Here is a 24,613-nt window from a genome sequence, read left to right as displayed (position 1 = left end):
ACAGAGCACATCTGTCTTACAACTGCTCTCTGTCCTGCGGTCCTAAAACACTCCTGTCCAGTGCCAAGGCAACAATTTATGCCCTAAAATGCTTGATTAAAAACTTATATAACACTTTCTGGTTTTGTTCTGGTCTCTGTTTTTCTATAATTCAAATCTGTATAAATGTACAAAGCATGAAATTAGATGCACGTCAGTAAGTGACATACATTAATTCATTGTATTTCACCAAAATAGTGCTAGAGTATAATCATTAATAATATTAGAAATATTATTTTATTATAATATTATATTATTAGTGATATTTTAAGTTTATCCCTGAAATCTCTATAACATGATGTTTCATTCTCATAAATCTCTCTCACTTATTCATGATACCAGCTGCTTGTTTGACCTGCTATGGAAACTAAAGTATCACCTTCCCCTAACTCCTATCACCAACCCATTATTTAAGCATTATTTAAAAATCAGTCTTTTATGGGGAATGCACGCGCACGCATGCACGCACACATCATTTATAAATTATCACACCGACAAGCTATAAATCGTCTCTGTGTAAATTACTTGATAGTTATTCTTGCTCATTTCATATACTCGATCCAAGGACAAGGGCATGAGCGATATTAAACGGTGAGCAGGTGTACGACCAATCAGATGCGGATCTAATAAAAAAATACAGTAACCAGAATTCTTTGCGAATGACAATCTCACCGGATATTACGTTATCGCAACGCGTTATTCTTGTACTCTCTCCACACTGACAACTGCTGCAAGAATTACAGTGAGTTTATTGTATGTAATGTGACTTACTTACTTTCAGCCATTATATAGAAATCTCTGACGATCACTTCTGACTTAAGTTTTAGACAGATTATTACCGCGCAATGAATTCATATTCTGCTTGTGCAGCAAGACGCTGTAGCTCGTTTGATGGTCTCACTGTATGCTTTACAAGACACCAAGTTGTATTAACGACATATTATATACACATTATAAATTGGGCTACGTTAAAAATTAGAAAAGCAGCCAGCAGGTGTCCTGCATACACGGGAACTAACGTTACTTACTGTTGGAAAATTATCCAACACAGCGTCCCCAGAAAAGTTTAAATGGAGTGGCAAACAAAGGGCAGCACTAGTAACTTACTGAATCATATCATTGTTTAACTGAAGTCCAGCTTCTAACGTCCTTATCAGCAAATAAAAATTACGACGGGGTCAATATGTTATGGCTCATTCTACACATTTTCAACTTCCCTTTTTAAACTAATAAAACGTTGAATTCTAACAATTTCAACAAAATTTTCTAAAGCACTTTCACAACACAACTATTTTTACCATAAAGTTGAGGCCCTTTCACACCGAACATGAAAGCCCTGTTTTCAGATTGTTTATGATGAAATAGAACGGTTTTGACTGAAATTTCGACATATGCGGCTGCCCCGCATATATCTGAAAACAGGGCTTTAAGTGTAAAATACCGAACTTGTCCTTTAAGTGACCTGCATGCACAGAAGTTCCAAAACTGAGCATTAAAGGAGACATGTCATTTAAATCTGAAATTTTCCTTTTAAATCTGAATGTTTATATGCTATAATTGGGTCCCCAGAGCTTCCATCAACCTAGAAAATGTGAAAAAGATCAACCCAGTAACTTAGTCTTAGTAAACCATTCTCTGCAAGCATGTGAAAAAATAGGTTGTTGAAATTTGGCTCCCCTTGTGATGTCAGAAGGAGATAATACCACCTCTTAATCAACTAATTTGCATTTAAAAGGACACACCCAAAATGGCACATTTTTGCTCAAACCTACAAATTGACAATTTTAACGTTGTAATAAATTATCTATATGGTATTTTGAGCTAAAACTTTACATACGTACTCTGGGAACACCAAATATTGACTTATTAAAAAAGTCTTGTGAAATGTCCCCTTTAAGACATGCAGTGTGATCTAAGCCCAATTCATGTCTGCAGGATAGGTGGTGCTGATTAAGAATTAATTTTACCCTGCACCCCATTTTGCATAATATTCGTCCTAAATATTTCCAAATTATAGTATTAAAAATACAAGTTTCAAAGTTCCCGGATGGTCTGTTGTTTCCAGTTAAAATTCGAAGTGTAGATCCATGTACACTTATGCCTGGAGAATAGTTTTTTTTAACGTGCACGCAAACATACACGCACACACGGTCAAATGCACAGCCTTGCCACCTATACGCACAAAGTACACAGGGTTTTTAAAAGTTTGGCAGTGCGTGAACTGTACGTACACACCCTTCTGATGATGACAATTGTGTCACGCGCACTTTACGCAGACCCTCGCGTATGCATAAAAAGTGGACCATACTTTGGCCTTTAAAGAGCGTAACTAAATGAATCATTTAAAATATAAATTAAATGCAATTTTTACAAATAATGAATGAATAATGAATGAAGAAATGCTTAAATGCAAAGATGAGTCCTTTATTTTTGATGTTTGTGTTGTTTTAGGATCACAGTGTTGTCCAGGCAACAGTCATCACTTACGTTTTGCCTTAGTGTCCCAATGTGTGCATACTCTGAGTCTTTTGCTCTGCACCCAAAATGATCTATTTTACCTACACATAAACAGTACATACTGTTAGGGCGTAGTACACTCTAAAAACAAACGGTGCTATATAGCACCAAAAGTGGTTCTTTGCTCGTAATCATAGAAGAACCATTTTTAGTGCCATATAGCACCGGTGAAGCACCTGTGTAGAACCATATAGTGCTATGTAGAACCAAATGTGGTGCTATAGTGGTGCTGTATGGCCCCTGTGTGGTTCTGCACGGGTGCTTCACCGGTGCTTCACAGGTGCTATATGGCAATAAAACCGGTTCTTCTATGGTTACGATTCAAATCAACAGTTTTGGTGCTATATAGCACTGTTTGTTTTTTTAGAGTGTAGGGCAAAGAGGTGAATTGAGATTAGGGCTGCACGATTAATTGTATTTTTATCATGATAACGATATGCGTGCCCCACGATTAATTAATGACAATCGTCACAATTAATGTGTAAAGACCAAGCACAAAACAGACAGTCTAGAATCAAGCAAAAAAAAAAACTGAACTGCTTTAAATGGAATAGTAGTACAGCTGTAAGGAATCTGTGTAAGGAGTTTTTTTGTTATTTCTGCGGATTTCTTTTGTAAAATCTATGCAGAATTTTGCGGAATTATTTTAAATGTTTTAGAGAACAGGAGCTGTGTATATTATAAAACAATAAAATATTTTATAATATAGGCCTATAAAATGTATATAATATTTTATACAACAGTTCTTTCTGGTTCTCGAATCTGATTGGCTAAGAGCCATACGATATTGTACTGATAACGGCACTGTAACCGCTTCACCTTTCGTATCATTCCGCCACCTAGTGAATGGAGGTCCTAAACAGGCTCATCTCTGAATGGAAAAACACAGACGCGCTGTTTGAATCACTCTCCGTGCGTCTCATTAGTTCACTAGCTCATAAATCAGTCTGTGAATCCCCAATCAGAAGTTATTATTCCTTCAAAGATCAGCGCTCTTGTATGTTACGTTAAAGTTAATGGGAGAAATGTCTTGTCACATCGTGTGGACGATTAACACTTGGAAAGAGGAATATAAACACTCGTTTTTTTCTGGAGCTATATCTTTTATCAGAACGCGAAAACACCGTGGAACTGCAGGTAAGCACCGCAGCTTTTAAATTTGGACATTGATCATTTACTTTATCGTGACGTGACTATTAAAACATGTTATGAGATATCGCCACTGGTATATTTATAAGCAGCATGCAAAAACATCTCTCTGACACTTATAAAAAACCGTTTTGTATAGTACTGACAAGAACAAAGTTTAATAATAATAATAATAATAATCGAGTGCTCGTATCGCGTTAAGAATAAATGGGAAAGCAATAGTAACGTTACACAAGTATAGTTTTATTAACTTTTACCTCGCGCCAAAACAATAACAAACACAAAAGACACTAAATATGAATAAAAAAACAAGTAATAGTTTGATCATGACACCAAATACTGCTGATTTGATCTCATTTTGATGATCATAAACAAACAAGGCCAACATGAGAGCCAGGGAATCCCTGTCAGAGATGTAGCCCAGAGAGGGCGGTGGTCAGCGGGGCGAGTGAACACTGATGTCCGCTCATGCTTTGGTTCTCATTCGTACCGAATCTCACTAAGCAAACGTTCAAACAGGCGCTATCTTTACTAATCGACTGCAGATTTAAATATAATACAGATACATTCTCGACTGAACTAATCTTAAAACTACACTTTGTGACCAAGAAACGGTAATATAAAGAAACGCCTTTTCCGTCCATTGAGTTGTTATGAGCTTCAAAGCAGCCGAAAGTTTTACCTGTCATTCTGGCAGCCCTCAAATCCGTGGCGGAAGAAGTAGTTCTCAAACAAAGAGGCTTTTAAAATAACTCCGTTGTTGTTTTCTAGTTTTCGTCTTTCAAACGTGTGCCGTCGAACTGTTGTATAAAAGCAATATCGCTCTCGGAGTCGTGTGATATAGCTCTATATCATCACGGCTGTGATTGCCTGCGGCCTCGTGCCTCTGGCCTAATCACAGCCGTGATGATATAGAGCTATATCACACTCCTACTCGAGCGATATTGCTTAAATATACATGGCTGTAAAGTGTAATAAAAATACTGAAGTAAATAAGAAATGATCGTAATTTTTAATCGTGATCAAAAGTTTGAGCAAAACAATCGTGATCATAATTTTTCCTGTAATCGTGCAGCCCTAATTGAGATGCAGCTTTTCTCTCGCACACTGGGTGGTAGTATTTCCTACCAAAGACTCCAATTTTGTTGTTAAATTTAGCAACTTTTCAGAAGATCTTTTTGTTTTGACAGTGCTTTTATCTTCTCCGTAATGATGACAGGTTTCATGTCATGTGATGTAATACGAAGATTTGCTATGAGTTTTTTGACTCCTTAGAAGCACTCTTTTTTTATTGACTTGAATTTCCATATTTTATAATATTTGTAAACTTTTAAACTGTAGTGTACAGTATGTAGTTCAAGTATGTTTCTAATTGTTAAATATTTTCATTTTTTCAACAGCTGTTCACCTGTTCATGTTTGGTGGAGGTAGGAAAGTTTCTGGAAGACTCTTTCAATTCAGCTGTCTTGGCTGTAAGATCTCTTTCAAAACCAGCACATTTTATCATAGTGCCAAGCTTCCTACTTCACATCATTGCTCTTACCCAGTTTCACCTCATTCCTTTCTCGCGTCTCTTTCGGATTATTCTCTGTTCCCATTATCTGCTTTTCAACGTACTGTTCAACCAGCATCCCATTTTCCTTTGATCAGGCCAGATATAATTTGTCGCTACTCTTCTTATTTCACCCATCCTGCTGAAGAAATGGATTTAAAGAAAGTGCTTGATGTTCTAGAGCAGCTTGCGCCACTGTCTTTGGCTGAACCGTGGGATAATGTTGGCCTGTTGGTGGAGCCCAGCAAACCACGTCCCATCAAAACAATCCTGCTGACTAATGACCTGACAGCGGCTGTTATGGATGAAGCCGCGACGATAAATTGTGACCTGATTATTTCATATCACCCACCGCTTTTTCGACCTTTCAAGCGCTTGGTGCAGAAGGACTGGAAGCAGAAATTGGCTGTCCGAGCAATAGAGGGCGGCATTGCAGTTTTTTCTCCGCACACCTCATGGGACAGCATTAAAGGTGGCATTAATGATTGGCTTGTTGGAGGAATGGGAAGAAAGCAAATTTCAGACCTCATTGTGAATGAAGAATTAAGGAGAGCTTGCTCTTTTGACTAATAGATATGATCCTTTTTCTACAGGAAGTGGGCAAGTATCAGTTTTAAGACAAGCCTACTCTAGCGCTCAAGACAAACACAGACTTGAATTCTCATTGTTGAATGATGGAGAACTAGACAGCGTTTTGACACAGCTCAGATGCATACAGGGCAGTGAAACCTTTCAGTTATCTACAGTAAAGTAAGTATATAACTAAATATATCCTGTTAGGCAAATAAGTTTAAATGAAGGCAAATACAATATATCACTGTCTGTTAAATTGCAATTTCATCATTTTATCTCCAGAAATGAGGTTGGAGGGCAGCAGGTACATCTAACCTGTCCAAGTTCAGCTTTAACTGCTGTTGTGCAGACTTTGGTTTCAAATCAACATGCCAGCAAATCTCTAAACGTTACACAAGTCCAACAGGTAATAAGGCTGTAACTCTTTGTCTGTTAAGTCATCTTGTGATTAAGGGATCTGTCTGGCTTTGGCAAGCACATACTTTAACAGACTTTTTTCTTCAATCCAGCCTCCTTTGTTAGGCTGTGGTCAAGGACGACTTAGTGTTCTGGATGAGCCGGTGTCTCTTGCTGTAGCAGTACAGAAAATGAAAACTCATCTTGGTTTACCCCACTTGAGACTGGCTCTGGGGGACCAGCAAACGTTAGGTGGGTTATTATTAATATTATTTTTTAAAGACTGAAATGTGTACACATGCAAGCAATGCAAACAGACTGAATTGTTTAAAGTGTGCGTACAATATTTACTAGCTTATAACAGCATTTATATGATGTGTTTTCTAGAGTCTCTGGTGAAGACAGTTGCTGTATGTGCAGGGTCTGGAGGTTCAGTCTTACAGGGTGTGAAAGCAGATCTCTACATCACAGGTATATCTCATAGTACATTTTATTGAAGACCTACAAAGACCATGAGCATGGTCATTATTTTTTGTCAATATTTACTCGCCCTCATTTGGTTTTATCAGAAACCAAAACTATTTAAAAAAGTGTTGTTTATGGGTTTTCTGGTTACAATGGGAGTGGATGGTGACCACCTCTCCAATCTTCAAAAGGACCCAAAACTGATAAACAAATAACTTGATTCGTGCCATATATTTTAAGTGACTTGAAGGAGCAGAAAAGGGTTTGGTGAAAAAACAAACCAAAATATAATCCATTATTTGATGAAAGTCTTGACCTGTGCCTCGGTCACCATCCATTGACATAGTAAACCCCAAACAAACACTTTTAAAAAAAAACTGCATTTGAATACTAAAGAATAAAGACACTGGGGGTTCAAACAACATGAGGGTGAGTAAATAATGACAACATTTTGGGTGAACTATCCTTTCAATCTGTGTAACTGCCTCCAACTCTTTTTTTTCTTTCTTTTGGATCAGGTGAGATGTCCCATCATGAGGTTCTAGATGCTGTTGCCAAAGGCACGAGTGTGATTCTCAGTGACCACAGCAACAGTGAAAGAGGCTACCTGTCCGTATTCAAAGAGAAACTGCTGGAAAAACTGGGTCACACGGTTAGCTTAGTCATCTCTGAAAGCGATCGAGATCCGCTGCAGGTAGTGTGATGTCATCCAGTTTTACACAGGGTGCTATGCATGTGTACATCACAAATGATAATATTGCACTTCTATTGTATAACCTTCATTTTGTAAATGTTACATTGCAGTTTCCTAAAAGTGCTACTTGCCATCATAAAAATCTTTTTAAATGTACTGTAAATGTATTTAGTTATCAAGCGGTAAGAAAGTGTTTAGTGTGCTTTTAAATGTCTAATAAACAGTAGGAGGTAGAGGAGGAGGGTGTTTTTCCAAGTAGTTTGATAGCCGGGTGGGATAGTCAGTCATAACACCTGTGGCTCCCATTGAAAACGCAGCTGCCATGTCACTCTCCTCATTGCACACAAACAGCTGCACCTGAGACAGAAATGAAAAAATTTTACTTTGGATTAGATTTACGATTCATGTGCAACCTTTTTTACTTTGTGTTACAAAACATGCTCACCTGTATACCCCTCTTGACTAAGTGCTCAAACAAAGATTTCCGCATGGTCAACCTAAATAAAGCATCAGAAAAAGCGATTGTAATATATTTTTGTGAGCCATTCAAAGAATGAAAAACTGAAAATTTATTTTTGCAGAAAACATCTTATAATGAATTTACTGGCATTAAGGGCTAAGAAGAGGACTGCTTACATCTGAAGTAAATACACTACAAATCTTTTCTTAAGAATGGCTTCCTCTGGAATATAAGTCCTGAAAAACACAAACTATTGCATTAGTTATGCAAGTCAAATGCATTGTGTAGATCAGTGGTTCTCAATCCTGGTCCTGGCCCCGGCCACACTGCTCCTCATATTTTGTATGTCTATTTTATTTAACACAGCTGATTTAAATCATCAGCAGAGATCTCATTGAAAAGGGTTCCCACGGGTCCTTGAAATCCTTGAAAGTTTGTGAATCTGGGGGAAAAATTCAAGGCCCTGGGAAGTTTTTGAAAATATACATACATAGATACAGGTCATTGAGGGTGCTTGAATCTATTTTATGCAAGAAGTTTTCTGGAAAAAAATCCATATTATTCCCTGTGTAGTGTACGATAATATCATACAAATTCTAGACTTTTTAAGCACACATTCTAAACTGTTGGCTTTAAATGCTTATATCTTCTGTATGCAAATGTTGACACATGAAAACGTCTCGGGTTACGTATGTAACTGTTGTTCCCTGTGAAGGGAACGAGACGCTGCGTCTCCCTTGCCATACTCCTGCGTCCATGTAAAGCCGTCTTTGGCAATATTTCAGATAGGGATATACTTCCTGACTCCCGCGTCACCCTGTCTTTGTCTTTAAGCCTCACCATTGGTTGAATTTGATATACACATTCAGACGCACTTACCCCTGGAGGTGTCCCCAAAGTGACACTGCAGTGACGCAGCGCGGGTTCCCTCGAAAGGGAACTGTAACAATGTATCTTAAAAGGTAACACGATGTAACCTTGATCTCACTTGAAATGTGTCCCCACATTTTGGACCTGGAAAGTCCTTAAAATGTCCTTGAATTTGAAGTTAACTAAGGTGTGGGAACCCTGATTGAATTTGAGTCTGTCAGATAAGAGAGAGATACAAAATGTGCGGAGCAGTGGGCCTCCAGGACCAGGATTAATAACCTCTGGTGTAGATAATAGCAATCTACTCTCATATGTTATGAAATTCGCCAACACCTCTTGAAACATTTGAAAGAAACTCAGGCATTGTAACTTATCGAATCTCAATCCTTCCCAGTTCCCACAATTTTAACTGTTTGCAGATTATATAGACCAACCTGTTGATAATTCTGGGTAGGTAGAACACCAGTAGACTTTCACCCAGAGGCACAAAGGGGAGGAGGCCGGTATAAAAGAGCAATAAAAGCACTGCTCCACGCCACATAGTAAACATGTAGGGCATGTGTGGGTTCTACAAACAGAACAAATGACACAGAAATAAAGAAAAGATAAACCAAAGATCTTGGAGATTTGTGTTCTCTACAAATGTACTCTTTCATTTAAACACTACAGTCTATTAGTATATGAGTGAGGATTGTAATGCTCAATAATTTCAGAGAAAACCCTGTTGCCGTACCTCCTTTTGACATTTATCCATTATTTTTGATTCTTCAGAAGCCCAAACTGTAATACCATCTCTTCCATACTGTTTTACAAGACTAGAGACCTATAACAACATAAAAGAGTGAAACCAGATGAATTACATCTACATAACTAAACACAAATGGGTTGAGGAAATCTGACCATCTATCATGTCCTCTGATTTTAGGGTTATGGATTACAATGGTTTGTAAAAACATGACATGATTTAGCCAAATAGGACATTTTCATTGATCAGTGCTGAACTGTTAATTTTGAAACAACAGTTTATGTATGTATATATATATATATATATAAAAACCACATAGGCCAAATCGTTTTTCTCACTGTCAAAAAATGACTGTGGCGGTACCCTTTAAAAAAGTACATTTTTGCATTTAAAGAGGTCATATTGGTAACTTACAGGTACATAATGGTACCAAATGTATATGTGTACATACAGTTAATGATACATACACTTTAAAAAATGCTGGTTTATTTTTTAACCCAGCGTTGTGTTAAAAGGACCCAACCCTTTGGGATGTGTTTTGATTTGTGCTAGGTTGTTTCAAGCCTAAATGCTGGGTTGTTTAACCCATTGTTGGGTCAAACATAAACATTTTCTGGTTAATTTAACCGAACGATGTGTTGAAAATAACCCAGCATTTTTTTTTTTAGAATTCATGTACCATTTACTGTAGGTACAGATATATTTGGTACCAGTGCCTCTGAGGTACTAGTATGGCCTCTTTGGATGCAGGGGTGTGCTTTTTGGAAACGTAGCACCACAGTGACAGCTAGGGACCATTTTTAACTTGGTCTAATACATCAATATAATAGATAATCATTTTACTCCAAGCTTTAAGCATAATCCTAAAATCCTGTCAGTTGATGATAATGTTTTCATCAGAAAAAAGGATGCTGATCCAGAAACATGTCGTACTTGATTAAATCTCTTTACATATCAGCTAGGTAAATAGGGGAAATGGGCTTACCTTTTTAATAAGCAATCCATTGTCTTCTTTGATTTCAAGTATCATTGGCATGTTGGGAAATTTTTTGAAGACATCTTCAAGTAATGCAAACCTTCTGTCCTTTCCTGAACTGTAGTGTCCTAACCGAAACATGTGTACAGTAGGTGTCAGATAAAACTTTTTAACTTTTCCCATAAATCATGTACTATAACAGTTTATAGCCATAAAGCTTTTGAGAAAAAGCTTACCAACATAAAATGTGACTTCAAGTTTCTCTTTATAAAGAGGCAAATCCTAAAACACAAATCAAAACCATCCCTCAGATAACAAATTAAATTGCGTGGAGCTATTTAATGGGCGTGAAGCCCCATTTAAGTGATTAAAATGTCCGAATCTACCTTAAATCTAAGCGATGACAGTGTTTTATCATATCCTGTTTGTCTCAAAATGTTTTCATCGTGTGAAACCACAACATATCCATCAAGAGTGAGGTGACAGTCCATCTCCAACATCTCAGTCCCCATGTCAACAGCACTGTTACAGTAATGCTCTGATTAGATGGTGAAAATATGGGACTATATAACAAAAAAACACTCCAAAAGAAACTTACTTTGTAAATCCCTCTATTGTGCTTTCTATCTTCTCTCCACACCCTAAAAAACAGTAAAGTCTAAAATAATAAGTGTATTCAAAAACAAATGACCATTCATTTAGGCAAAATGAGCGTTGGTAGAGTTGTCACAATGTACACTAAACAGGGAAGTTTACAACTTAAGATTCATTGATAATATCTGAATAATACCTTTTTAAAAAGGTTAAAATTACTAGGTTTTAAAATTAATTGGTTATAAAGGTGCTTCATGATGTCATAGAAGAACGAAGTGATTATTTACACTATAAAAATATGAAATGAATGAAATGGTGCTTTTATGCCATCTTAATTTTTAAGAGTGTACTCTCTTAAAGGTGTATAAAAACCCTTTTATTTCTTGTAAATTAAAATTAAATCACTTTAAGATAAAACAACTTCATTACAGTCAGTCAAAATGTGAAGTTTAGAACAAAGTCAATACACTGTGAGAATAAAATGGTCAAAATATGTACCTTTAAACAGATCCTAATATGTACTGTTAGCTACAGATATGTATACATTTGGAGGTACTAATATGAACTCTTTAGGTAAGGTGTACTTTTAGAAAGGGTACTGCATCTAACAGCTATGGTACATATGTTGACCATTTTTTTCTGACAGTGTTTTGTGTTCTATTCTGTTGTTGAAATTGAAATGCAAAAATGTGTTAAAATGGTACTTGCCTCCTCTGTGTGAAATGTGTCTGCAGTAAAATTCCAGCCGTTTCTTCTTATGAAGTATAAGTGGATTGCGTAGCAGGTAAACCGAACAAACAATATAAACTCCAACAGCCATCAAGAATAAAAGAATCCCACTCACCACTTCCATTATAAAAACTAGTGACAAAACGAACTCTTCGCAGATATAATGAAATCTATCAGTTTTGCTACAGAAAGCAAATAATCGTACTCGATCAGCAGCAGGTACTTGGTCTTTGTCAGAAGCGTTCTTCAGCCTTTTATATGAAGTTTTCTGCGGTTAGTCCTTCCTTGCTGTGCATGTCTTATCTCATGCGGGTTTCTGGTGTTCATTTTGACTAACCAAGCATGTGATCATGCACAACAATTTGTGTGAGTCCAAGGGTGTGTGTGGTTAGGTATGATACTAATATCGTAACAGGATTGCTTAAAAATGAAAATGGTTAAACAATGGACTCAAACTACTATCAAATCTCTGCGTTTTAACTATAACCTTTGAGATTCAGATATTGCGAAATGCACTACACTACATAAACTATAAAGAAATAAAGATTTTGCTCAATATATATACTATATATGTCCCTTATCTGAACTGTAGTGGTTTGTGACCACAGTTTTAGTTTCGAAAGCACCAGATGAATAGCATAACTTCTGACTTTTTGACCACAGTGATTCTAGACTTCTGAGATATAATGCATTCTTCATGGGAAACATGCCCGTGGTTTTGTATGATGGTGGATGAAGTCATCATGAACATGTAGAACATATGATGGCATTTGCTTATATGTTGTAATGTTAACGTATGGCTGTGTCATTTGTCATGTGTTAAGTGAGATGTTTCCCAACTCTTTTATGTATTTGTGCATGTACACAGTCATTGTTGAAGGTTTGACTTTTTTTGCTCGTTTATACCCAATTCAACCTACTTGAATTAGTTTTTGTATTCTTTAGACAGGTGTGGCAGTACTTTATGAAGGACATTTTATTTCCTATGCCTACACCTTTGTCAAATATTCACTACAGGTGTAAATGTGTACAAATTCTTGCTTTGACTTGAAAATGGCTTGCGAGTATTCACATTTTTTAAAGTGTATTAAATGAATAGAGGTATTAATAGAAAAAAATATATAACGTAAAATGTTATGTCAGTTATGTTAATTCAACTCAATTGTATTTCTAGAGCACTTTTCACAATTTTGCTTTATTAAAAAAAGAGCAATACAGAAAACACATTTTAGCACAGATTAAAGACATAAAAAACAACCCAGCACTGATCTATTTATAACCCAGCACTTCGTTCTGTCCATTATTTAACCAACCATAGGTTATAACACCAAACTTGTGTGTTTGGATTGTTAGTGTCCCCATCAAGCTTAAAAACTAGTTTAACCTGCCAAATGGTAAACCAGCCCTAAATTTGGATAGTAAGGACCACCACCAAAGCTGCATAAACCAGCCTAAACCAGCATGAAGATTCATGCTGGGCAAGCTGGTCTTTTAGCAGTATAGATAGTTTCAGCAGTAACAACATAAACAAGCGGCTTTCGTGGTCAACACGTAACTTCCGGAAAATTCCGCTAAGAATCAATAACAACAAAGTACTTTAAACGTAGTTACACTGAAAAAAATGATTCATTGACTTTAATCAATTTTTTAAGGTAAGTGGTTGCAATCAATTTATTTAAGCTACATTTAAACAAAAAAAAAAAATTAGTAAAGCAAAGTAAAATATAAAACTTTTGTTTAAATGTAGCTTAAATAAATTGATTGCAACCACTTACCTTAAAAAATTGATTAGATTCAATGAATAATTTTTTTCAGTGTATTTATATAACAAGCAAAATAAACAACACATAGATTACCTAGGAACCCAAAACTTTTGTTATTTTTGACGAGGTATTTGTTCAAGAGTTCAGTTTAGCAACTAGTCAGACCATTAAAAAAACTGAAACCGGAAGTAAAGTTCGGACCAGACGCGTATCGCGTTACCGCACATGCGTCCGATGAAACCGTATATAGTAGGCAGCCGGTTATTATCGCAGAAATAAGTCCTGACAGTGAATCACACTGAAGCAGGTTATTTCACCATAACAACCAGTTGCCTGTACATTATTCTCCTTGTTACACAGCTATTTACATCATATGTAAGGTAAAGAACAAGAAATATTGATTTGAAATAATTTATTTGCTCATTTTTAATATAAAATATTATTATTATTTATATATTATATTTTTGAGATACAAGATGTTCAAATGTCATGAACACACTATTTGATTTAATCATTTGTAAATATGATGCCATATACGTTATTAAAAGACATTTAATTTTTATGTAATAATAAACTTTACCTGTCAAAATGATTCTCAGCACCTCTGGTAATAACAAACCTGCAAATGTTGCAACCGGCCAATCAGAATCAGGCTTTCTAACGAGCCGTGTAATAATACTTAATACATATAGAGATGATTTGTGGATAACAGAGATGTCTCGAGTAACCCATAATCCTTCATCAGCTTTTTACAGCAGAGTTAACAGATTTAAAGAGTTCCCCCTCATTACAGCTGATGTAATGTGAATGGAGATAGTGGTGCTACTGTTGTTACAAGAGGCACACCTGGACAATCATAAACACATTAGCTGCCATTAGGCCTTAGAGTCCCTATAAACTCTTTAGTGAGCACACTTGGGTAAGTAATGACGTCCATCCCCTCCTGAGAAAGACACGAGGGGTCGCACCTCCACTTCCTCTCTCTCCTAGCCTTACTTTTATCACAGCCCTGCGTAAATGAAAAACAAAAACAACAACTACAACAACAATGTTAAGGTAACACTGGAGCAGTAGAGCTGTCAGAAGGTCCAAAACTGGCCTTTATCAAGGTCATCTAAATTTAACTTCACTCGTATTAGCTATTATAAAACGGTTAGTTCCAATCTTTGTTTCTGATTGGTCAATAGCTGTGCTTTATTCACAATAAAACACGGTTATGACGGCTTCACCCAACGGTTCTGTTTATCACTGCGCCCTTATAGCCACCACACGGATCAGTTTGAGAACGGTTTGTTGTTTTTATTTAAGCTTTCATGCATATAACACATTGGAATGTCTTGTTCATGGTCAGGGACTATTTTTTTCTAGTGGAAGGAATGCTTTTATTGATTTAACTTCATGAAAGTTGCACTAATACATACTTTAATATTGTGTGGTAAACGTTTTATAAAAGCAATAAGGTACTCGAGGCAATAAGTAACGGATGGAGTTGCAGGTACTGCGCTTCGTCTAACTGCCTAACAACGCCCTTCAGCCGTTACTTATTAACGATACAGCACAGTCTCTCGTACCTTATTGCTTACTTAAAAACATTTTTAGTCTTGAAAGTAAGGTATTAACAAATTAAAAAAGTCTTTTATTTAGTACCTTTATTGGTTTGATCAATGATGGATATTAAAGAATTCACTGAGATGATGCCAAAAAATCATGAAAATCCTTGACTTGTTGACTAAGTCAGGGATTTTGTTACAGTTTAGCTAAATCTTTTGTGAACCAACAGCATGCAAAAAAGCATCCTTGAAAGCAGGTGTTAATCTGGGGTTGTCTTTTAAAACACATTTGGATGTTGTGTCAGAATCCTTGTTTACATTGAAGACCAAACTGCAGCAGTAAGACCAAACTGTCTGTCACAGGCGTCCACGCCTCACCACCAACCGAGAGCAGACATTGAACTAACCAGAGAGCAAATGCTGAATTAAAATAGAAATGTTACGTAAGAAATAAGTCTATTCACCATCTGGTCAATAGTAAGCTAGGTCAATATGTGCTTCGCATCATACAACTTTCATTTTGGTCATGTTTGACATCATCTTAAGCTAACTTAGTTTTGCTTAAATTTCCATGAAACCAAAATCCAGAACCATATGGAATTGACTCATTTCTGAGAACTAATGCACTCTTGAATCATCCATGCATCCTTGAAAAGTCATCCATTTTTGCTTGTCTCCAACTTCTGTTATAGCTTCATTTTAAAACATGTCACAGTTTTGGATACAAGCATTTACAACAAACACAATTCTCATTTCAAACTGCTGTGTAGCTATAACTTTGCAGTGTACTGGCAGTAGGTATTGCATTCGGAGGCCGTCATACCACCCTATAGTAGAACTTGCGTGATGATCAGCATGTGAAAATAAAATACTATACATGCTACTTTATATCGGCAATGTTTGCATTGTCATGTGACATTGTATATTTATTGACCTATGTTATGACTAAAAACTATTTCACTCAGGTGTTAAATATGTACAATTTAATCTGTAGGCCCATCTATGGTATTTATTATTTTGAATCTGTCATCGTCTCAGCTCCTGTGGCCTCATGAGATTGAAAAGTATTTATCTGATGAGCACTTCACAATCATGTCAAAAACCGTCGGTCACTGGGTATTTCTCAGTTTCATGAATACTGAAGATTGTGACATGTCATTCATTTCAAATACACTCTTAAAAATAAAGGTGCTTAAAAGGTTCTTCGCAGCCATGTAAGAACCAATCTTGGAACCATAAGAGTGTGTTTTACATGCTACTGTGCCCTGCATTGTAAAAAATGCAGCTTTTTTGTCAAATCAAAATAATGTTTTTAAATATATTTAAAAAAAATAATTTAAACAATTTCAACTTGTTTTTATAAGTTATGTCAACTTATCACAGGCCAAAACTAAAACTGTTACAGTGTGCATTTCTTGTTGCATTTAAATTCTTAAGTTTAATCAACTTAAATTTACAAATAATTTCAACTTTTCCTAATTAGGAGTTGCTATAAATTAGTTGAATTCGCTTAAGTTATTTCAACTTTATTTTTATAATTTATAGCAGCAACTCACAATCAAGAAGGTTAACACACTGTAAAAATACTTTGCTGCCTAAATTTTTTTGTTAAATTAACTCAACAGAGATGAGTTGTCACGACTTATAAAATATAGTTAAGAAAAGTCAACTCCATTTTATAAGTTATAACAACTCACCTGTAGTTATAACAACTCATCTCTAGTCAAGATAAATAATAGTAAGTTGAAAAACTTGTAAATTCGAGTTGATTCAACAAAAAATGTTAAGGCAGCAAAGTATTTTTTACAGTGCATGAATTGATTGATATAAATTGATTAAACTTAAAAATTTAAGTGCAACAAGACTTTTTTTCTCAGATGTGGGGTCTGTCTGTATATATAACAGTTTCTTTAGACTTCTGTACTAGATTTAGTGGTACAACACTAAAAGAAAAGTTGACCTGACAGTTTTGTTCATCCATTATCAGTCTATGTCTATGAGAAAGAGCTTGTATTTACTTAACACGTGTTTTAAGACCAAGAGTGCAGGGCCCAAGAGATGAAGCCTGGAGAAACAGAAGAAGAGGGAGGACGTGTGAAGACCTCACCATTTGGCAAATGTGTGAAGGTACACTCACCTATATAATACACGCAGAGACAAACGGAGAGGCATTAGAAGAGAAGATACAGAAGCGAACAGACATCCTTTGGATTATTTGAAACGCAAAGGAAACCATTTCAACAGCATTGCTTTATTATGAGTGAGGTGTTGATCTGAGAAAACAGAAAGCAAGTAGAAAAGGTCATCCACCGAAAAAATGCTAGGTGTGGAAATGTATCCTAGTTTGGCCCTGGGACCACAGAGACTGGGCGACTGCTTTTACAGAGGTAAGAAAGAATTTATTATTTTCAACAGAATTAAAAACCCTCAGAAGGAGAGATTAGTCCACTTGTAATAAAAACATGCTTGTGAAAATGTATTGTGAATGGAAAGTCATGGCTTATGGGAGTGGGTAGGCATGACGTAAAGCAAAGTATTTATGATTCAGCGTTAGTACCTAATTGCTTATATAAAACGGTTACAACAGAATACAACTATTAAAGCCGTAAAAATGTATCGGTGCAACTTCCATTAAGTAAAATTACTTTAAAGACTTCCTTCCACTAGAAAAAGTCCCTGACTGACTGTGAAGAGCAGCAGAATGTTTCAAATGACGTTGCTGCACAGTGATACACAGAATGGGTGCAGTGCATAGCTGTGTTTTATCATAAATAAATCACAGCTATTGACCAATCAGAATCAACACCTCTATTGACTGCTTTATTCTGATTGGCTGAGAAATCTTTAATGGGTGTTGATTATTTTTCTGTAAACCGTACACATGACCTCTTAAATTTCTTAAAAATAAGCACCTGAGCAATATTTGTGACTCCAGTCCTTTAAATTATTTGAAAATAATGCATACCCACATTACCACGTTGGGTGTGCATTATTTTCTTATAACTCAATGGCCCGTCGTCAATTATTCCTTACTTAAATTATATTTGATGATGAAGTGACACATACATCTAAGCACATTATTTTCAGTTCTAGTACTAGATAAAGTATACTGTTGGATCTATATAAAAAGTACTTCAATTGGTGACACTTAAATTATTTCAACAACTCACTGGAAGTGAGAAAATGAAAGTTGAAAAAAATAATCGTATATTTTACATTACACTAATCTAAGCATGTACTCTGTTTATACAACTGTTGCTTACCCTGCACTGAATTTTCCTCCTCCAACTGCAATTATATGCATTTCTAAATAAATGTATTTGTATTTTATAAGGTTATTTTAAATATGGGTAACACTTTACAGTAAGATTGTATTTCTTGTTAACATTAGTTAATGCATCACAAACTAACATAAATAAATGTATTGGCTTGAACAAAGATTAATAAATGATAAAAAAACTATATTGATAGTTCTTGTTAGTTAATGCATTTACTAATCTTAACAAACCCAATCTTATTGTGAAGTGTTACCTAAATATGAATATTTGGTGTTGTTTAGAGATCATCGGTGTATTAGAAACCTAGTGCAACTCACAAAATACAAGGGCATCTTACTGTAGTTAACTCTGACTTGTTGCCTGTAGATCGTGAGCCTTCAGCACATGTGCCGTTATACCCAACAACATGTGACATGGCTGCTCGTGGCCTTCCTCCACGGCTGCTGCAGCCGCCTCCTGCCACTGCCGAGACACCTGGGAATCCTCAGGACACTGTTAAAATGGAACTTGAGAATGCATCACTGTGGTAACAATTCAGTTCAGTTGGCACCGAGATGATTGTTACAAAGAAGGGCAGGTGAGCGCATTTTATTGACCATCGACACTACTTCAATCAAAGTAACTTATGACTGATATGCTACTTAAGTCATTTTTTAATATTGGCCATGATACTTGTTTAAACCTCTACTTTTTATCTCCGTTCCCAGGAGAATGTTTCCACAGCTGCGAGTGAAGTTGTCAGGATTGAACCCATCACTGCGTTACATTCTTCTTTTGGACATTGTACCTGTCGATTCCTCTCGCTACCGTTTTCAGGACAACAGCTGGCAGGTTGTAGGTGGGGCGGAGGCTCGGCTACCAGACCGCGTCTTCATCCACCCAGATTCACCTGCGACTGGAGAGCACTGGCAGAACCGGACCATATCCTTCCACCGGGCCAAGCTCACCAATAACACGTTAGACGCACAAGGATATGTGAGTAATTATTGACAAATCATGCATTGTATGTTCATGTGTCTATGTTTTTTCATTAAAAGTGACACCATTGTTGGTTATTATTAAAAAGATGTAAGTAATGCTTTATAAAATGAAAGTGGTCTCCAACTCTCTTTCTTCCAAAGATCATCCTCCACTCCCTGCATCGATACCAGCCACGCATCCATGTGATTGAGGCCCGAGATGTGCTGATGTGGGGAAGAGCTCAGCACTCCTTCACCTTTCCTGAAACACAGTTCATTACGGTCACTGCATACCAGAACAGCAAGGTGCAGAAAAGAGTAAAAAATAGATATAGACAGAATAAAATGTTTATTTACAAGCCAAAGAAACTGCTCTTTGCATTTGCAGGTTCGCTAAATCAAGAATTCCTAATTTTTTATATCTGATTTTTTCTAGATTACTGACCTAAAGATCAACTCCAATCCTTTCGCAAAAGGCTTTAGAGAGAATGGAATGAACTGCAAGAAGTGAGTTATACACATACATCCACATAGTTAACAATTAAAGGGATAGTTCACCCAAAAATAAAAATTATGTTGTAATTTAATCATCCTCAAGTTTTTACAAACCTGTACTGTACTTTCCGGACTATAAGCCGCACCGGATCATTTAAAAATGCGTCATTAAGACGAAATAACATATATAAGTCGCAGTGGACTATACGTCGCGTTTATTTCGAAAATTATTTTACAAAATCCAAGCCGAAGAACAGACATTTCATCTGGAAAGGCGAGTTATTCAACTAAACAATAGCAGACAGAACAGCAGGCTAAATAGATGTCTGTACGTTAAAGTAATATTATTAGTTATTTAAACTATTAACCATATCATACAGAACTTACCTGGAAGGCTGAATAGTCTAAATTAACTAAACAAGCCAACTTGCGTGAAGTTCGCATACTCGTCATTCCACATTACCGAATTCATTGAATTACATAAATACAGAAGCAGCATATGACTGACTCTTGCGGCTGTAGACGGTAATGTTGTCTCATAAATGTCAAAATTAATTCGTACTGACTTACAAGACGCAGCACCAGCCAAGTTATGAAAAAAAAAACGCGGCTTATAGACTGAAAAATACGGTACACATTTCTTTGTTTTGCTGGACATAAAGGAAGATATTTGTAATCACGCAGGAAACAGGAGCACCATAACTTCCATAGTAGGAAAGAAAAATAGTTAATGGTGCTCAAAAACGGTTTGGTTACAAACATTGCTCAAAATATCTTCATGTATTTAACAGAACTAAGAAATTTATACAAGTTTATATAAACTTTAGGGTGAGTAAATTACATTTTTTGTGTGAACTATTCCTATAACAATAACAAAGGTGTTACAAAACCTGAATTGAGATTAAAATGTTGTTAACAATTTTCCCAGACAAAGAGAGGCAAGGTTAAAGAGGAAAGTTACATCCAATCAAGAGGAGTCCCTGGATATTGGTGAGAAAATTTATCTCTGAATCTATATAATACACACACACGCACGCACAAACTAAAACATCAAAATGTTCTCTTTGCCCCTCTCTTGTAGAGTCATGTGACCCTTGTGATTCAACTGAGGTCCTCCAACAATCTGTGGAACTTACAAATTCTGCCCTCTCAATGATAAATACTGCCCTTCCTATCACAGGCCAAAACTTTCACACAGATGTACAAACTCTGCAAGAACAGACGGTCTCTGGCCAACCACTTGTCCTTAGTCAAGCATTTTTGACCTCTGAGGTGTCTGACATTCCCTCTTCAATGGAGAGTCAACAGCAAACAACCTCTGACAATAATGTAAACAACACCATGATGGATGGGTAAGTCCTTTCATTTGCTTTATATATTTTCCACACTTAATACCAAAGGTTGTTGTTTGAGAACATGCTATTTAATGATGGCTCTATTCTTCTAACAGGTCTGGTCAAATGATGGACCTTCCTGCATACATGTCAACTTTTCCAACCAATCAGCTCAGCTCCTCAGTGCACCCATCAGTACCTATGCCTCAGTCATCTTCCATCTATTCTGGTGTGTCCTCCACACAGAATTCTGACCTTGAGCTTCCTCAGGCCTCCACGAATGCCTCCCCACCCTCTATGTCCACATATTCATCTATACTTTCATCAGATTTTTCTTCTCAGATCTCCTCCACTACTTTACCATCATCCGCAACCTCTCCTCCAGGCTCATCTTACCCTCCTCTATCTCATTGCACCTCTCCGCACCTTCTACCGCCTTCATCATATCACTCTCTTCAGTGTCAGGACAACTTAAGTCCCCATACACCTACAGATCCAACTTTCCAGTCTATCCCACCTTCCTCTTGTCACCGTTCTGGGTTAACTATTGACCCTGCTCAAAATCAAGTAGATGATGGTGGATTAAACTCCTCCAATGCATCAACTCCCGTTGACCAAAACTCAACTCAAACATCTTTCCCCTTCCCTCCGGTGCAGTCCTCAAACGATCCTGACCCAACTTCCTCTCCATGCCAAACCCTGCCCCAAACATCCCTCCCCTTCCCCGCTGTGGCACAGTGCAACTCCAACCCCAATCTTACCCCATCTGAACCAAACATGACCCCAACTGCTTTTCCATTTCCTCCAGCACAGTCCACCCCTAACACTATAATGACTCCCTCCAATTCCAACACCACGGTCTTCCCCTTTCCCCCTGTTCAACAGAATCATAGCCTTCACCTCAATACTTATGGATCTACCCAAATTCCAGCAGCTGGTTCTTTTACACTTCCCCAATCATTACCTACTTCTTGCCTGAGCACTGTCCCATCAGTTACAAACCCAATTTATCCAACAGCTGGCCCTTTTTCTCTCCAACCCACCAATGTTGTCCATCAAGGCCATATACAGGCCGTTTCCAGCACACTTCACCCCACCACAGCATATCAAGTACCGCCATTCCCCGAATCTCTACCCAAGTACAACACTCCTGGATCTAATCCTGGTTCAAAATCTCACGCTTCTTATCCCTTCCCCACTCACCTTCCATCTGGTCCACATCCCCTTCAGAGCCTAACTCTGCCGTCATCCAACGCAATTCATAGTGTTCCTAGAACGGCCCAAATTCAATTTACGCAGTCATATCCTAACATTCCTCCCCAAACAGCAAACCCTTCCCAGATCTCCTCTCAGTCCTTTCCTCCCATTCAATCATCAAACACCTCTCATTTAGTGCATGCTTCCCTTCAAAATCCCCATGTCGCTCCCACCTCAGCCCACGCACAATGCACTGCCTCTTCAAATGCATACCCCGCTGTCGCTCCCACTGAGATAGGCACCTTCTCCCAGGTGAATTCTGCTGCCCCCTATCTACCAGATATGATACTGCACCCTTCTTTGCTCCCTCCGCTGGATCCCTCACTTACCTCTTCTGCCCCACCCTCCCTTTATAATCCCTTTCCTCCCTACTCCGTACGTCTTTGCCAGGACCCACGATCTTCCCTGCATTTACCCCTCAGGCATATTTATAGACAGCCACAGCATGCTCATGCTCATGGTCAGGGGTCTTACTTTGATCTTGGAGGAAGAGCTGTATACTGAGAATAAACAGAAAACAAATATCTCAAAGGCATGACCAAGATTTCTGCATTAGTGCATTAATACCTATAGCTCTGAAGAAAGCACTGCACATTTCGTTAAACCATCATTTATGGTAGAGGAAACATTGAAGTATTTCTATTGTTTGTAAGATTTTTTGTTTGTTTGTTTTTGATTCTGAAATGTAGCTACTGTAGCTTTAATCAAATCTTTAAGAAACAAAGCTGTACATGTTTATTTGTGCTAGAATTACAAAATAAAGTTTTTTAAATTTTATGCATTAAGACACCTGACCACAAAACTGTTTATTGTAATACTAAGTAGAGATTGTGTCTAAAAGGCTATATCTCACTAATTATACGATTTAGTTGAAATGTCAAATGACAGAAATAAACCCTTTCATTAAATGACAATTATTTTTCAAACTAACATTTCAGTAGGATTGTGTTTTCTATAACAGATGTTGGGTAAGCAAGTGAGCCCTTCTGAATCAATCCCCAAATATGACATATAAACTTGTTTCACGTCATACAGCTTTGACTAAAGAGCTGATAAAGCTGATTCATCAGATGAATCAGGTTTATTTTATCACAAAAATTGTGTATTGGGTAACACTATACACTGTAAAAAAATTCCGTAGAAATTACAATGTTATTGCAGCTGGGTTGCCGGTTATTTACCGTAGATTTAAATTTATGTTATTTACTGGCAAGAGTTAAATAAATGTTAAATATTAACAAGTCTTTATCTTTACAGAATAAAACTATACAATAACAGCCTCATGCAAAGCATTCTGGGAACCAGAAATCATCATCAACCCTTTTCTGTTTTTTGCTTCAGATTTTGTTTACCAGAATGTTTTGGTTGATGCTGTTTTTTTAGTTTTACTCTGTAAAGACAAAGACTTGTAAATGTTTAATGTTCATTAAACTTTGAACAAAATGTTGCCAGTAAAAACATCAATTTAAATCTACGGTAAGTTACCGGCAACCCAGCTGCAATTTCTACAGATTTTTTTTTACAGTGTAGCTAACATGAACTAACAATGATCAATATAGCTTTTCAGCATTTACTAATCTTTGTTAATGTTACCTAATGCCAATATTGTAGTTATTCATGTTAGTTCATGGTGCATTAACTAATGTTAGTAGTTTTTATTCATTTTAATATTTCATTAGTTAAATGAACTAAGAATAAGTATTGTTCATTGTTAGTTCATGTTAACAAATGCAACCTATTGTAAAATGTTTCCATGTATTGTTGGCGGCCTTCAGAATTGTGTCCAAAGACACACGCCAGTGGCATAGCCAGATTATACACATAAACATGTACACAATGAAGGGTCCAGACAGTAAATAAGGACCCTCACTGTATAAAGGTACCTCATAAGAAAACACAACAGGGGCCTCATTTATAAATCATGGATATGCACAGATTTGATCACAAAAATCCACAGCAAAGTCCATAAATATAAAAACTGATTTTGACGTGAAAAAGTGCTATAGCGCCACGTCAGGGTCTGATTAGACGTACTCACTTTTGCTTGTCCAATTGCTGCAGGTTTTCAAAATATAAGCCATTATTGCTGCTCTTTTATATGTCTATACATTAATTAACCATTTTTTAAAGGCAGAGATCAAGTTCAAGATCATTTACGATTTATAGATTTCACATCTGAAAGAAAGGGGTACGTGTGGTTTCTGTGTGTACGTTCGGT

General features: G+C 36.8%; 3 protein-coding genes across 5 annotated transcripts; 2 read left to right on the top strand and 1 right to left on the bottom strand.

Annotated features, from left to right (window-relative positions):
• Positions 1–665: 665 nt before the first annotated feature.
• Positions 666–7,905, top strand: nif3l1 (NIF3 NGG1 interacting factor 3-like 1 (S. cerevisiae)). 3 transcript variants are annotated; one of them, XM_073866551.1, is made up of 8 exons: positions 711–781; positions 5,106–5,177; positions 5,356–5,766; positions 5,855–6,007; positions 6,113–6,236; positions 6,340–6,478; positions 6,614–6,697; positions 7,210–7,905. In XM_073866551.1, exons 3-8 carry the CDS (start codon positions 5,408–5,410, stop codon positions 7,392–7,394), a joined length of 1,044 nt encoding a protein of 347 aa, XP_073722652.1. In that variant the 5' UTR covers positions 711–781; positions 5,106–5,177; positions 5,356–5,407; the 3' UTR covers positions 7,395–7,905. The 3 variants fall into 3 exon arrangements, with proteins under 3 accessions (XP_073722650.1, XP_073722651.1, XP_073722652.1); XM_073866549.1 differs by having other exon boundaries at positions 666–781; positions 5,106–5,766; XM_073866550.1 differs by having other exon boundaries at positions 703–792; positions 5,106–5,766.
• gdpd3b (glycerophosphodiester phosphodiesterase domain containing 3b) lies at positions 6,749–12,129 on the bottom strand. Its single transcript, XM_055175458.2, has 10 exons — positions 11,739–12,129; positions 11,035–11,077; positions 10,823–10,958; positions 10,673–10,718; positions 10,446–10,564; positions 9,449–9,538; positions 9,150–9,283; positions 8,022–8,081; positions 7,831–7,882; positions 6,749–7,742 (listed from the first exon to the last, which is right to left on the bottom strand). The coding sequence occupies exons 1-10, from the start codon at positions 11,881–11,883 to the stop codon at positions 7,599–7,601; spliced, it is 969 nt and encodes a 322-aa protein (XP_055031433.1). The 5' UTR covers positions 11,884–12,129; the 3' UTR covers positions 6,749–7,598.
• A 1,843-nt stretch (positions 12,130–13,972) lies between these two features.
• tbx6 (T-box transcription factor 6) lies at positions 13,973–23,182 on the top strand. Its single transcript, XM_055175451.2, has 8 exons — positions 13,973–17,459; positions 18,717–18,927; positions 19,058–19,325; positions 19,472–19,615; positions 19,746–19,816; positions 20,733–20,794; positions 20,886–21,156; positions 21,255–23,182. Exons 2-8 carry the CDS (start codon positions 18,905–18,907, stop codon positions 22,897–22,899), a joined length of 2,484 nt encoding a protein of 827 aa, XP_055031426.2. The 5' UTR covers positions 13,973–17,459; positions 18,717–18,904; the 3' UTR covers positions 22,900–23,182.
• The last annotated feature ends 1,431 nt before the right edge of the window (positions 23,183–24,613 follow it).

The sequence above is a fragment of the Misgurnus anguillicaudatus genome, chromosome 4 (genome assembly GCF_027580225.2).
Source record: "Misgurnus anguillicaudatus chromosome 4, ASM2758022v2, whole genome shotgun sequence".
NCBI classification, from domain to species: domain Eukaryota; kingdom Metazoa; phylum Chordata; class Actinopteri; order Cypriniformes; family Cobitidae; genus Misgurnus; species Misgurnus anguillicaudatus.
This window is presented reverse-complemented; position numbering and strand designations above follow the sequence as displayed.

Excerpts from the sequence above, each read along its gene's own strand:
- tbx6 (XM_055175451.2), top strand. The coding sequence starts at position 18,905 with ATGATTGTTACAAAGAAGGGCAG. Across the intron at positions 18,928-19,057 it reads ATTGTTACAAAGAAGGGCAG|GAGAATGTTTCCACAGCTGC; the intron begins GTGAGCGCATTT and ends CTCCGTTCCCAG. Across the intron at positions 20,795-20,885 it reads AGAGGAGTCCCTGGATATTG|AGTCATGTGACCCTTGTGAT; the intron begins GTGAGAAAATTT and ends CCTCTCTTGTAG.
- nif3l1 (XM_073866549.1), top strand. The coding sequence starts at position 5,120 with ATGTTTGGTGGAGGTAGGAAAGTTTCTGGAAGACTCTTTCAATTCAGC. Across the intron at positions 6,008-6,112 it reads TTTCAGTTATCTACAGTAAA|AAATGAGGTTGGAGGGCAGC; the intron begins GTAAGTATATAA and ends TTTTATCTCCAG. Across the intron at positions 6,237-6,339 it reads ACGTTACACAAGTCCAACAG|CCTCCTTTGTTAGGCTGTGG; the intron begins GTAATAAGGCTG and ends TCTTCAATCCAG.
- gdpd3b (XM_055175458.2), bottom strand. The coding sequence starts at position 11,883 with ATGGAAGTGGTGAGTGGGATTCTTTTATTCTTGATGGCTGTTGGAGTT. Across the intron at positions 11,078-11,738 it reads ACACATTTCACACAGAGGAG|GGTGTGGAGAGAAGATAGAA; the intron begins GCAAGTACCATT and ends ACTGTTTTTTAG. Across the intron at positions 9,539-10,445 it reads ATGGATTGCTTATTAAAAAG|GTCTCTAGTCTTGTAAAACA; the intron begins GTAAGCCCATTT and ends ATGTTGTTATAG.